At 36.6% G+C, this 15,809-nt stretch overlaps 1 protein-coding gene across 3 annotated transcripts in view; it reads left to right on the top strand.

Annotated features, from left to right (window-relative positions):
- Positions 1-15,809, top strand: part of LOC109092886 (vesicle transport protein SEC20-like) — a 41,693-nt gene extending 25,884 nt beyond the window's left edge. Inside the window, exons 10-15 of one of the 3 annotated variants that reach the window (XR_006153047.1) lie at positions 12,110-12,202; positions 13,645-13,736; positions 13,819-13,920; positions 14,107-14,225; positions 15,044-15,311; positions 15,352-15,809. Coding sequence is in view for 2 of the 3 variants with exons in the window: in XM_019107254.2 (XP_018962799.2) it covers positions 11,819-11,947; positions 12,110-12,202; positions 13,645-13,736; positions 13,819-13,920; positions 14,107-14,225; positions 15,044-15,240 (732 nt within the window). In the remaining variant the exon portion in view is untranslated. Of the gene's footprint in view, positions 1-11,789; positions 11,948-12,109; positions 12,203-13,644; positions 13,737-13,818; positions 13,921-14,106; positions 14,226-15,043 lie in introns of those variants that run through there. The other 2 variants (XM_019107254.2, XM_042711188.1) reach the window with 2 other exon arrangements.

Raw genomic sequence — 15,809 nt, forward strand, 5'->3', positions numbered from 1 at the left:
CATGCAACTGAAAATGGCAACTAGCCAGTCTAAGTAAGGTTTTGCACAGCTTACCTGACACCGTATTGAATGTAGGAAAAAAAAAATGGTAGGGTCAAGGATTCTACTGAACTGTGAAATTTGCTTGGGTCCAATTCTCTGCAGAAAGAAATTGTCTTGTTTATAGTTTGAATACGCATTAATCCGTGCACACATTAAGATGCCACCTTCTGAAATGATACGTTACTCGGCATTACACACTTTTATTTTTGTCTTCTTACTCTGAGTATTGTTGAAAGCAAAATTGAATTGCGTATATTTTTGTAGTGATTGCCTTTAACTCTCCTTTCTGCACTACCCATAGATCCCTTTTGGAAAATTCGGAAATGTTTTCGAAAGCACTTATCTTGCTAAGGGATTGTGAGTTCAAATCCTCTTTTAAAATTGAATTTAACACAATCGTATGTATAATGTATGTATACTTAATCGGCTGAATCTCACAATAAAAAGTCCAGGTTGTTTTTTGCCTTTTTATCATAAGTATAAAAAAGAATATATATTATTTATTTATATTTTGTATTTTGAATGTGAAGAGTTAAGATTTAAAATTAAGATATAATTTCACCTTGCTTCTGATTTATTTTTTTCAAAGGATTCAAAACAGCATAAAAATCTAAATCTGAATCAGTATAATTAAATTCACTAGAACACATTACTTACAATTGTACTTTACAATTACGTGCAGTAAATGAGAATTACTTTAATGAGAACCCAAGTGGAAATATGCCTAATTGTCATAAAAATTAGGCTTTATTTTCATTCTGGAAAATATAAATTCTTCCTGAATTGTGACCTAGACTGTTTTTGTGAGATTTCCCTGCCATCACGATCTCAAGCTGCTGCAAATTTGTTCATTCTGAAAAATCTCTTCCAGGGGAAATGATTAATAGTTTGCTAAAGGCCTTTTAAAAGTGGCTTTATTCTTGATGCTAAAGCTTGTGGAGAAGATTGTTTCTCAAAATTCATTTTGATCAAAGAAGGGAGAATCTAAACTAAGACTTTTGTAAAGCTATTTTTATTTATTTGCATTTAGTAGCATAGTAAAGATTCTGTATACCGTCCATTATGTGTTGTAACTCCTTTTTTTTTTTGTACATATACATGAATTTAGATTTATTCTAAATGTGGAAAATATAAACAGTATATTATATATGAATAAATGTATAGTAAGTTCTATATTACATGTAAGAAAGCAAAAGCACTTTGTCTAAAAAAAGACAAAAAAAAAAAAAACAAAGCTTTCCCCCTCCCATTTGCTGCTAAACCGACCTCGTTTGAATGCTGCAGTGTGTACTTGACTTTTGCCATCTTGACCATGGCAGTGTGACTGAGAGATTTGAGTGGAGACAGACATTCGTAAGTGTCTCATTGAGCAGTGAGGACTCTGACGTCACAATCTTCATTTGCCTTCAGTAGACATTTCCTATGGAAAATACAAATTCTGCTTTGGATTTTTCTTCAGGTCGATGTACAGAGTTGACACATTCTCTCTGGCCAGAGATAGGTATTGTTGTCATTGATTTTTTTTTTAAAGTAATTTTTTTACTTACTGTGGGAAATTGGAGTTATTTGAGAAAGTAGCTCAGAGAAAATAATAATAATAATAATATATAAATATATATCGCTGTACTGTAAGGCAGTTCCATTTGCCATGGGGAATCAATTGGACTGTTTTTTTTTTTTTTTTTTGTCTTTGTCTTTAAGAACCCATCCATTCTCAAAAGACAGCAAAGCCATTTGTTATGGCGACAAAGACCGGCCTTTCTCGTGCCATCTTCAGCTCAAAGCTACTCGGAGTGGCATTAGCTCAAAATCATAATGATTGTCCTATAAAATAAGCTTGATGGCAAGTGACAATGAGCATACAGAGATGGAAATGCATGTTGTCCTTCTGTCGACGGCCTGCTGTTTTGAGAGCATTTGGTAGTTATCATAGTGTCCAAGCTCACACATTCAACATGATGTTGTGAGCTGTGGAGTTTAGTGTTTTAACCAGCCAGGGGACTCTGTGGCATTCAAACAGTCAAGGAAAAGGTTACTATTTAAAGCCAGTATTTTATCTTTCTTTCTTTTCTTTTCATTCTCTTTTTTTATATAAAGAAAGATATTTAAAGAACACATACACATATATAAACATGCACACATTTGTATATGTGTAAGTAGTTGTATCATACACTTTCCGTCACTTTGATGATTTATGGCCTGATTTATGGCCTGAATTATGACCCCTGTCAGCATTGATTGACAGGTTGTCATATGTCAAATGTGTACCTGGTCAGATTTATGAGTTGATTTATGGCTATGTCATACTGTGTCTGTCACAGTGACTGCCATGTCACCGGGGTCCTGACACCCCTGATTGACATGACGGTGGTGTGTGTAAATCAAAAGATCAAACAGATGTCAGATTTGACTTTTGATGTATTTATTACTGGTTTTATGATGGTTTTATCTCTAACCTGAGCCGTGGGGGTTTCTATGGAGTTCCTTCCAGACCTGTTGCTCACTTCCAGTCAGGAAGTGATTGGGTTCTTCCTGGAAAAAATGGCTGAGCAAAGGGTGTGTATTGTCACCTTAACAGGATCAATATTTGTTTGATCTATATGGTATATGTTAATACTTGGGGGAATTCGTGGCCTAACGGTTAGAGTGTTGGACTTGCAATCCAAGGGTTGCAAGTTCGAGTCTCGGGCTGGCAGGAATTGTAGGTGGGGGGAGTGAATGTACAGCGCTCTCTCCACCCTCAATACCACGACTGAGGTGCCCTTGAGCAAGGCACCGAACCCCCAACTGCTCCCTGGGTGCCGCAGCATAAATGGCTGCCCACTGCTCCGGGTGTGTGTTCACGGTGTTTGTTCACTGCTGTGTGTGTGTACTTTGGATGGGTTAAAAGCAGAGCACGAATTCTGAGTATGGGTCACCATACTTGGCTGTATGTCACGTCACTTTCACTTTCACTTTCATACCTAGACACCAACAGTGTGGCTACCGACCGGTCTACATCTAGCCCTAAGCAAGGAGGTTGTCTGTGCATCTGGCTTCCGTGTTTGTGTTTTAGGTCAACACCTTTGGTGGATTGGTGTCTAGACCCCAGAGCCCAAAGCTTCTCCCCTGTCTGTTTTCCTCCTGTGATGTAGTCGGTGTCCGGTATAATGTTTTAATATGTTTATTAAGGGGAATGCAGTTTGTTTGGGGGTTGGAAAATGTCCAGACACATGTCCATCTCAAACTTCTAAACGGTTCAGTTCTGCTTGATCTATAGGCTCAATATTGATAGCTAAGCCATCACTGTTTTGATTGTTTGCAACAATACTGGAATGCTCTGGCAATACAAATGTACAAAATATTTTCCATGCCAATAAAGCACCTAAAAATTGAAAACTGAAACATAGAATTAAAGAATTCACCAAGAACATTACCCATCACACTTTCTATATGCTTCTGAAAAGGTGTTATGTTTGGTCATGTTCTTTCTACCTCATCTGTAGGATCAGTACAACCTAATCTGTAGGAGAAGGAGTCTTAAGTTAAAAATTACTTAAACCACCAACTATCCACCAAGTCCACCTCACCTATCCCTTTACTTCTGACTGTGAAGGTGGTTGTGGGGTCTAACTGACAGCGGGTAAGAGTATCCTCTGTGTGCTTGTGTTAATGGCTTTACAACATTCATCTCATATAGATGTGCACAGTATCATGCTTTAGACAATGAATCAATGCTTTGTCTGATTCTTTGGGATCACACACAAAAATTAGTATACTAAATTTTAAGTATAGGCAGAATTATATATGTTGTGTTTACTTTTTATTGTGAAAATTAAGAAATGAAGTTACAGTTTTTCTCTTTGAGATATTTCTTTTAGTGCAAATTTGTGTCTGTCCACAAAGTGCGATCACATGAAGCATCAATACAAAAATGAAGTCTAGCTGTTTTACCCTCAAAACTATTACAACTGAAACAAATCAAACTATTGCACCGAAAGCCGCACATTCTTTAAAGTTTGAGCATGTTAAAGTTTCTACGCTCTTGTAAAGAGTGTAGATACATTTCATCCATAACCTTTCGTGCATTCAAGAAACCAGATCACTAAGAAAGAGAGTCAAGCCAGAAAATAAATGTTTATAATGCATTTAGAATTCAGAAAATCTGTTCCATAAACAATTGTGAAAGTTTTTAAATGTGGATTTGTTAATGATATTTTTATTACTCCACTAGATTTAGTCATCTTGTTCAGATAGCAGATGACAGAATTCACATATCGTTTCTTTGTTTGGCTTTGTTTTTTTGAGTCTTGTGTGAGTTTTTGTTATTATTTTTGTGTGGTAGAGAGCATGATGAGCACACACCTATTCATTTAAGAATAATTATTAAACAATTGACTGAACTTTTTATTATTTTGACAAACCTCCATTACAAATTATTTCCCCTGATGTGTTTATCCACAGAATCTTTTCCAACACAATGACATTACACATTAAAGAATGTTATCAGTTACTATTGCCATCTTCTTTGACTCAAATAAAGCAACATCTCTGGTGTACGTAAGCATCTACAATGTGTGCATGTGCTAAACATCTTTGTTTCTCCACTTCTGTTTTTTTTTTTTTTTTTAGATGTAATGCAAGCACATTTGAGGACTATGATGTTCCACACTTTTGTAAAGGTTATAGAAAACAAAAATCAAACAATCTTTACATAGGAATTATCTTTGCACAAAACAAACGGACTAAAAATCATTGAATTACAAAATGCAGAAGTGTGTACGGGATTTGGCAAAAGAGAATTTTAGCTATAATGAGCACATAAGACAGAAATCCTTTCTTCTGACCTATTGTGAATCTGTGAATTGTAACTACTATTTTTCCACCAGAGATAATCGATGAGTCTGTTTACATTTTGTTTTTGCATAGTTTTCAGGTGATGAGTTCTTTCTGATTGTGCTCAAACATGCAGTGCATGTTCATAGGAATTTGTGAACAACTACAGCATAAAAATAATGCCACTACATCTAGAGCTCTTGTTCATATAGCTGATGACGATGTTCACATTTTATTTGTCGTACTTGTTTCTTTTGGCAGGGTTGGGCTCGAGTGGAAATCTCCACTGCGTCCTGAGCCCTCGAGGCAGGATGATTGGTTTTTCAAGGTGGCTCAGCGCCACCTCGCTGCCCCACTGCGGGTACGGCTGTGGTTCCTCTGGTAACGCTTGTACGGTTTCGAAGCACCTGGTCAGCGCTACCCAGCCCATCTCTCTGGCTTCTGCAGACCATCAGCCTTGGCTATGCGATTCAGTTCCCCCGGCATCCCCCCAAGTTCAGCGGTATCTGCTTCACTACAGTGAAAGCGTCTGATGCCCCTGTTCTGCGGGTAGAGATTGCTGTCCTACTGGCGAAGGACGCGATAGAGCCGGTCCCTCCAGCCAATATGAGGATGGGGTTTTACAGCCCTTACTTCATTGTACCCAAGAAAGGTGGTGGGTTACGACCGATCTTGGATCTGCAAGATTTGAACCGGGCCCATCATCAGCTACCGTTCAAGATGTTGATGCAGAAACGCATTGGTTGGTTTTTTGGTTTGCAGCGATTGACCTGAAGGACGTGTACTTTATGTATTGATCCTTTCGTGCCACAGACCTTTTCTGCCGTTTGCATTTGAAGGAAGGGCATATCAGTACAAGGTCCTGCCCTTCGGGCTGTCCCTGCCTCCCTGTGTCTTCACGAAAGTCGCGGAGGTGGCTCTTGTTCCCCTCAGAGAGCAGGGTGTTCGCATTCTCAACTATCTAGATGATTGGCCGATACTAGCATCTCGGGATCAGTTGTGCGAGCACAGGGACCTCAGCCTGTTGGTCCTTCGGGTCAACTGGGGAAAGAGCAAACTCTCGCCGATGCAGGGGATCTCTTTTCTAGGTATGGAGTTGGATTCAGTCACACAGACAGCATGCCTCACAGAGGAATGTGCGCGGTCGGTGCTAGCCTGCTTGAATACGTTCAAGGGCAGGACAGCGGTCCCACTGAAACTTTTTCAGAGGCTCCTGGGGCATATGGCGGCTTCAGCAGCACTTACACCGCTCTGCCTGTTACATATGAGACTGCTGCAGCACTGGCTTTAGGGCCGAGTCCCGAGGTGGGCGTGGAAGCATGGAAGCGTGCAGTCTCAGGGGTTTGGACAGGCCCGCAGCTGAAGTGGCACATCAATTGCCTACTCTCCGACTTGGCTCCTCAGCGAAAACCTGGTATGCATTGCACCTGCTGCCTTACTATACTCACTAATCTTAGGGAAATTATTTCTGCCTTCAAAAACAGATATATGCATCAAAAACAAGACAAAAAAAATCACAAAAAGTAAATATAATTCATTATTTATATAGCATAGTTATGTTTCTCACATAGTCTGACATTTAGCAACATATTACTTTTTCAAAGGGAAATAATGTAGCTTTGTGTTTCTGAACAATTTGTGTGTTCTTTTAGTTTGCTTGTTTTTTGTCTTTTTTACATCCATTCTTTGATTGATCGATTGTTTTCATTGTCTGCATATTGTTGATGATTCAGTAATTTTGGACGCAAAGCTGCTAAATCATGTTGTGAAATTGTATAGAGAATCAAATATCATTCCCTGTTACATTCAAGCTATGAGCAATGACTTTTATATTGTAAACGATTATTTATCAGGAGATGGATCTTGTGCCATTATCTTTATACCACAGATTCATCAAACACAGTTCGATCTCAATGGATAACTCACTTTGAATTCTTCTAAAATGGCTGCAGTATATTCTCAAGAGCATTCAAACAAGCATTTACACCTTTCCTTTTCAATGGTTTCTGTAGATATGTGTTTGCTATATACAAGAAAGATTATTCCTATTGGTGCACTATGCAGGTTTTACTCTGTAGAAAGACAGGATGTTGCTTAAGTTTACAGCACTTGCTTTTTTTTACAATTGTATCTGATTAATAGGTATTGTAAAGGTGGTTATCGATGGTAAACAACACGGTGACTAAAAGTTGAGAAATATTTTGCTAAGCATTTCACAGAAGGCGGCCTGTTTTATTGTTGCTAAATAAACATGCTCTTTCCAGTGTATTTAACCTAATGAATGTTGTAGTTTTGTTTTTTGTTTTTTTTTGTTTTTTTTGCTTTCCTTTTTTGCTGTTTGTGTAATGGACCTTGATGAATCATTTTACCATTCTGTGCATTTTGTTACTCTGTATCTTGTGTAATCGAGTTCTTCAAAAGTAGAATGACCTTCACACTTTTAGATGATAGCGCTTTAGGTTTAGCAGTAGAACTCAAACGTGCATTCCTACATATCAGCTGCTTGTAAATGTTCCATTAACAAATCTGTATGCTACACTCGATCCCTTTAGATATGATATTTGAAACCATGGATATGTTTGCATATACACGGCATGACTATTGTGCATGCTAACCTTGCTAAATTGATATTCATGGAGCTTTTGCAACAGAAGAACAGTCTCGCTGTCTTTATTTTAACCAATGAGCACAAGTGGGAAAAGAAATGTTGATACTTTGATGTAAATGATCTCTCTTGCACTCCGGCTTTCATCTGAAAAGACTCACATTATTGCACTTGGTTTTACAGAATTTCTGATGTTCTTTTTGAAATGATGCCTGCAAAATCAGGTGCCTTATTCAGACATGAAAACCCCAAACTTGATCTATTGACATTTTCTACAGAAACGAGATTTTGCCGATTATGCCAAGAATTAAATCACAACTTTCCTCTGAAATTCTATATATAAATATATATATATTTTTGATTTTGTTTGTTTTTCTGCTGTGTCGAGCAGTAAGCTTGCTTCAGATGAGAACTGTTGCTGCTTTGCCCTCATACAGTTTTCATTGAAAGATGAATGTAGTCTTCCTTCAGTGGAGTTCAATATAAAACATAAAGACTGTGTCTCATACATTTTGGTTGAGAGACTATCCAAAGAGTGCTGCAATCATAAACTCATTTTTGAAAATGTTTATATCATCATTATAAATACACTGCCCATCCAAAAAAAAAAAAAAAATCAACCCCTGGATTTAACTAAGCAAATAGTTAGGATTCTCCCTTTGGATAATTACTGCATGGATGATTATGTTATGTGCTCAAAGAATGAGGTCAGCTGACTACCTGAATATACTGAATGACCAGGATATTCCATCAATTCATTTTTTCTTCCCTGATGGCATGGGAATATTCCAAGATGACAATGCCAGGATTGATCAGGCTCAATTTGTGAAAGAGTGGTTCCGTGAGCATGAAACATCATTTTCACACATGGATTGGCCACCACAGAGTCCAGAGTCAGACCTTTAACCCAATGAGAATCTTTGGGATGTGCTGGAGAAGACTTGTGACTCTCCCATCATCAATACAAGATCCTGGTGAAAAATTAATGCAACTCTGGACAGGAAAAAATATTGAGACATCGCAGAAGCTTATCGAAATGATGCCACGGCGAATGCATTCCATAATCAAAGCTAAAGGCAGTCCAACAAAATATTAGAGTGTGTGACTTTTTTTTGGATGGGCAGTGTATATATGTAAACCATGTGAGATTTCATCTGTTTAGGTTCTTGGTTAGAATTGTCTCTGCCTTTGTTTTGACCTTGACAAAAGCAGGTTAATCCATTTGTACATGATGCATTGTACCTTTTATACGATCGACGTACTCAGCGATGGATTCCTCCGAAGCCCTCCGAGTGGAAGAAGTTTGCAAAGACGATGTCAAACCTTGTCAACATTGTGTCCCCTCACCAATGCTCAAGATTATTGTGCCTCCCGATTCTTCTGGTTCTACTGTTCCTCAGATCGCCGGCTATGACCTGGAGCAGAGTCACTCACCAACGAACTGAAATGGCCTTCAGCAGTTGTTCTCCAATCAAGGTTTTCCACGAACACAAAAACGACACAGAGGTGCGCATTGTTTGGCCTAGATCGTCCTGTGATGGAATTCAGTCGTAGAGGGCGGGAAGTCTCGGTGGACTGGCGAACTGCTGGCAGATGTCCCTGTTCACACGGTCAGGACACTTTCCTTGCACTCAGTCACTCCCTAGGAGAAACGTTGTGTCTTCTTTTGGTGGTTGCTGCTGCATGGCACCCTTCACGGCGATGGGGGGAGGGGGAAAGAAGCTCTTTGTTTTATTGGGTTCAAAAAAAACTTGGACATTGGGTAGGAGTCCTGTCTCGCCACCCATGGTGCTGAATTTTGAAATATGTACTTGAACACCCTCAGTGACATGAGAGCTGAGACTTGGCCCATGCTGTCAGGTCCGTGAACTCTTCTCGTTCCGAAATAAAGTTGCTCTTACGACATTTGCTCAAGCCACTGCAACACCCGTGCCAAGACCTGACCCCAAATCCGGGCACTCATATTGGACTTGGACCAAACCAGTGGTTGGGCGGGAAAAGGGCCTTGTTAATGTAGCATTTGTTTCTGTATTTCTTTTTCTGTTGAGGAAGACATGGAGAGCTAGTAGGGTCTCTTGGACTGTTGGGCCCAGATCCCTCGCACTGAAGTGCACCGGACACACTCGAATCACTACTCTGAAACCAACGTACCAAAAAAAAATCAAGGAACGCTTGCATACTTTTCTACACTGCAGTGATTCACATTCCCTTCCGACCTTTGCCAAATTTGCATCGAGCAACTAAATTGACCTTCAACATTGGAAGCGGGTTTGCGAAAACATAACCAGGGCCACCAAAACCCTTTCGTTTCGATTTCATTTCGTTTCTTTAGTTTCGAAAATCCATACAACTTTCAGTTTACAAGGATTGACGCAAAATGTCAATCTAAAAAAAATGTAAATAAAAAATAAATATAATAATATATATATATATATATATATATATACACAATACGTGACCTTGTGCTTCTAATGTTGTATGGTATTCTACTTGATAATTTAGCATGGGATCCTTAAGTAGCTAGTACTGTGTGTGAACTCCCAACGTGTAAAATCTTTCACCTTTTTTATTTCTTTATTTTGTATTTTTATTTTGTTTGTTCTAGTCACAGTAAGAAGGCTGTGTTTCATTGCTAAGTGCTCTGTCGTAGATCTCTTGGTGATATTCTTAAGCAAAACTCTGCAGAAGTGTATCCTACTGAAACTAACAGTTACTTGATCCTATTAGCAATGTCTATATTTGTAGTTCACATATATGCCTGTTCAAATACAATATCTTGACAGTTGTTCTATTTATGTTTCAGTGTTGTGCTGGGTTTTGACATGCATTGGACATTTTCTTTCACTTTTATTTCTTTCTGTATTTTTTATTTTTTCGGCACAACTAGTTGGAGAACAGCTTGGTTTATTGAGCCTTGTTAATGTACAGATGTGAAGTAGGCTTAAAAGCAGTTGTGATTGATCTTTAAAATGTGTCTGTTTGTGTTATTGTGCCTCTTATTATTTGATTTCAGTTTTTTTTGTATTATCCTTAATTATGTCACTGCATTGTATCAGCCCGGAGTTGGTACCACAATTCTGCTTGTAACCATGATAGTCTAATTCTATTATTGATTTTACTATCAAAATAAACATTAGAAACTGCAGCACTTCATCTGTCATGCGTTTTCCTGTTCCTTAATAAATGCAAGAAGCATTTTCACTAGACTATTGAACCCCAATATTCTTCTTAACTCAGAGTCACACACATTTGAATTGTGCAGGCAGTAGATTTGCTCACATGCTTCATAAATGACATGATTGGCCAATGACCCAGCTAATTCATTCTGTTCTTCCTTTCTTCTCTTCCTGCAATTTTTTTCTCTTTTTGTTTTGTATGACTTGTGGTTATTGTAGTTGTTTTCTTTTTGAAGTTAAAATGAAAACTTTAAATTTTTATTCTGTCAGTAGTTGTGTGGTTATGTTCTCCTTCACAGTACTCTTTGAATGTTGAGAAGGTATTTGACTTATTTTGAAAGTCTAAATCCATCCTATATATATATATATATATATGTGTGGGAATCTTCTCCCTCACAGTACTGCATATATATATATATATATATATACATATATATATGTATATGTATATACACACACACACACACACACACACACACATACACACACAGTATGTATTGAAAGTGAAAGTGACATGACATACAGCCAAGTATGGTGACCTACACTCAGAATTCATGCTCTGCATTTAACCCATCCAAAGTGCTCACACACACACACACACTGTGAACGCACACACCTGGAGCAGTGGGCAGCCATTTATGCTGCGGCGCCCGGGGAGCAGTTGGGGGTTCGGTGCCTTGCTCAAGGGCACCTCAGTCGTAGTATTACCGGCCCGAGACTCGAACCCACAACCTTAGGGTTAGGAGTCAAACTCTCTAACCTGAATGCAGCAATTATGCTGCATTCAATTAATTCTATTACATCATCAGTTATTATCAGTGTTGAAAACTATGGACACCTTAAGCCAGTTATGCTGCTTAAGTTTTTTTTTTTTTTTTCTAAACCATGATACATTTTTTTTTTTTTTTATACTTGTTTTTTTTTTTTTTTTTTTTTTTTGAATAATATATATTGTTTATTAAAACCCTATAATAATGATTTTTAACAGTATACCCTATAATTTATCAATATCTCATGGTGAACATTTACTGTTTGGTGGAAAGCATTATATATTTTGTTTAGTATTCTATCACTTTTGATCAAATCAATCAACCGTATATCACATATGAATGCTTAGGAAAAGTTCTAAAGTACTATTATGCACTCTATATTTTGTTCAGTTCAAAAAGGCGTTCTGAAAATGCGCTTAAGTTTGGACCTTCTGACGTATCGTATAATAACAAACATGGCGTCTTCCTCTGATGTACATGTCCGAATATGTGGCCAAGAGATTATCAAATATGATCTAGAAATCAAAGCTCTTATTCAGGTAGACGTCATTCTTTATATTAACGTATCTGCTATGTTCCTACTGTCAAGTTTGTCCGACAAGCTTACTGTAGTAATGCAAAGATGTGGCCATAATTGTGAAGTCAGCATGAAATGGAAACAATAAATTCTTCTTTCAAGAAATCTTTTCTTTTCGTGTCAGGACATAAGAGAGTGCTGTGGGCCACAGGCAGTGCTTATGGATCTGAACTCAACAGTGAAGGAGAAGTTCAGTCAGTTAAGACAGAGGATTCAGGTACGTTCGTCATTTCATATCACCACATTGATTAAAAAAAGACAAAAGTCAGGGTTTCCATTAAACTACTGCCACTACAGTTAAAATATAATAATAATAATAATATGGGATCAGATTCTACATCTAAGAAGCTTCTAGAATCCATTGCATTCGCTCTGTCTGTCAGTTTTATTAAAAAATGCTATTTCTGTCTGTCAGTTTTATTAAAAAATGCTATTTGATTTTTATTGTAGTACTTTTATATATACTAAAACAATTTTTAAACGATCAAACTTAACTTTTAACTAATTTTTATCATTACTGTCCATCGTCACAATATTCGTTGAACATAGTATAGGATGTATTGCAATCGTTTTTTGTGTGTATAAATGGATTAGAATTAGATTATTGACGTTTTGTAGTATAATGTTTTTATATAAATCTATGTTAACTATTTGATTTTATTTAACGATTCATTTAATGTTAAAGAATAACTGTGGGTTTTTTGCCTGTTCCTGCACATATTAAATTGATAATATTGGACTGAAGCAGCATTATTTTAGTTTTACTTATTATTTCCATCCTTATTTTGTGTGTGTGTGTAAGTAAATCAAAATATGACAAAAAAAAAAAAAATGGGATCAGATTCTACATCTAAGAAGCTTCTAGAATCCATTGCATTCGCTCTGTCTGTCAGTTTTATTAAAAAATGCTATTTATTTTTTTAAGTGCTTTTATAATGCAGTTTCGATTTTATTGTAGTACTATTATGACTAAAACAATTGTTAAACTGTCAAACTTAACTGTTTAACTAATTGTTATATTTATCTTTTTTAATAATTGTTAATATAGCTGTGATTTATTTATATTTTAAATGTATGGATTTTTGAATTAGATTATTGACGTTTTGTAGGTATTTATATAAATCTATAACTATTTAAATCTTTAACGATTCATTTAATGTAAGAATAACTGTGATATTGTTATCAATATTTGGTATGCTGGACTGAAGCAGCTTAGGTTTACTTGATTATCCATCCTTTTTTTGTGTGTGTGTAAGTATCAGATATGACACAATAATCATCTGAGGAACTTTTATTTATACATCAGTTATTATTGTATTTCATTGCATTATATGTTTTGCCAAATCTCATTGATTTATAATAGAAGCTGTTTTTACTCTTTGGTCATATTAATAACAACATCAGCACCAAATGGCGTAGTTTTGCTCCTCTTGGACTTCAGCAATTGAGGTGTTTTTTTTTTCTTCTTCCTCCATATTCTCTGATATCACACTATATGATACATAAAAGCCTGAAGTGTTGATTACGATATAAAACACATGTATCATTTTTTAAGTTTTCTTTTATATTTTGTCTAAAGGTTCAAGAACTTGTGAATAATAATAATAATAATAATAAAAAAAGGCTTTAGAAGGTTAACATGGCAGATGATTTTGATAGGACATGGAACAGATGGCAAAAGAACAAGACCGGGAGACTGATAAGCAAGCTATCTTGAGTGAAACGGAAGGCCATCGGAAGCAGTTGTTAAGGTTAGAAACACATTTTTTATTGTCTAATCGTCTTTCTGATTATGTGTTGAATTACAATATTATCACTACTCCTGGGTTTCAGCAACCAGATGGCGTGGAGGAAGGCAAATCTGGCCTGCAAGCTGGCCATTGACAACCTGGAGAAGGACGAACTGCTTCAAGGTGGCGATTCAGTTAGACAAAGGTAAATCATGCTGCTGTTTTCAGCCAGTCAGAGTTAAATCAATGCCATTGACATTTAATCGTTTCTACGATGTTTGAAAAAATAAAACAATTGCACATTTGTGTAGTATATAAATGGATAGTGTTTTGCTTCTGAACACTGTCCTAAGCCATATTTTCTAAATTCATCTTGTTGTTGTGGTTTTAGGAAGGCCACTAAAGAGAGTTTGGTGCAGACATCCAGTGACATCACAGAGAGTCTGATGAGCGTCAGCCGCATGATGGCACAGCAGGTGCAGCAGAGCGAGGAGACCATCGGAACTCTGGGTAAAAAAAAGCCTATGTGCTCTGGGTCATCAGGGATGTAAATCGATTAAAATAATAGTTTGCTGAATTTATTGCTATAGCTGATTAACAAGGCTTTACACCTAAAGAAATTTAATTAGTCTAAGAAAAAAGTTGCTTTATTCTGCATGTTGACATCACATGACCATTTACTATTAGCAATATAAATAATTATTAAGAAGGCATAAATGAATAAATATATCCTTAAAAAAAACAAATACACGATGCTATATTCACTCCGTAAGAAGAATCACTTCCACGCATCAGTACGAACAGTTATATTGTGAAATATGAGTTTAATTTAAAATCAAGGTAAAATGAAATATATTTGACTATTTTGTAAAATGGTGATGCAAAGATGAATTTTCAGTCGTCAGTGTCAGAAATAATTCTAATATACTGATTTATCATCATTATCATCACATCATATTATACATTATATGATTTAGCTATCCTCCCATCCATCTATAAAATATATGAGTATATATAATTTTTTCACTAACTAATTTGGGGGAAATTGCTAGTGAAAGGATTTAAATGTTTGTTTTAAACCTGCAGAAGGTAAAAGGATCTGAGATACATGTTGTGATTTGAGATGCAAATCTGGTCTGCTATGGATATAAATTATTAATTTTACATATTCAGGTTGAAGATCATAACATTTGATTATAAAAACTTTGTAGCAATCTTGTAAATGTGAACATGGAACGCTGCTTCAGAACAGCCGTCTGACCTCATCTTGTTATGAATATTGCGAGTTCTTATGTTTTAGATATTTTCTCCACTTGCTCTGTTTCCAGCTTCATCTTCAAGGACTGTGCAAGAGACAAATGAAGAGTTTAAGGCCATGACGGGAACCATTCACTTGGGGCGAAAACTTATCCTGAAGTATAATCGGCGTGAACTGACCGACAAACTGCTGATCTTTTTAGCTCTTGCTCTGTTTCTGGCTACAGTGCTGTACATCCTGAAAAAGAGACTCTTCCCCTTCATTTAGAGGAAAAGGGAACTGTGTCAACTTAACACTGCTCTCCATAAATCATTCCGTGATGAGACCCACAGTCCTTAAACCTGTAGTTCTTTCAAAATGAGAATTTTGTCACCATTTACCCACCATAAAGTTTGAGCAAATGATGACAAGCTTCAAAATGCACTGGGGACACAATGAGGGAGGATATTGAAGTGCTGTTATGAAATCTCAGTTATCAGGATCACTAAACAGAAAATCAGGAAGGAATGAAATGCACTTTGCTGTCTTGTACATTTTCTTACATTAGTCTTACTGATTGCATTGGCATATTCAGTAGAATACTATAATAAAATGTTTTGATCTCAGGTTAGTTCTGTAATATTCCAGTTACCTGATGGAAATTGCATAAAGTTCTAAACAACCTTAAAGATGTTTATGCCTTATGAACTACTGCAATGATTAATAACCTGCATAACTGAAGGTCATGCTTTATATGCACTACAGAGCAAAAGGTTAGAATGATTATTAGAAGTCTCTTATGCTCTCCAAGGCTGCATTTATTTTACTCAAAAAAAAATAATAAAAAATAAATAAAG

This window comes from Cyprinus carpio, chromosome A21, assembly GCF_018340385.1.
Source record: "Cyprinus carpio isolate SPL01 chromosome A21, ASM1834038v1, whole genome shotgun sequence".
Taxonomy (NCBI): domain Eukaryota; kingdom Metazoa; phylum Chordata; class Actinopteri; order Cypriniformes; family Cyprinidae; genus Cyprinus; species Cyprinus carpio.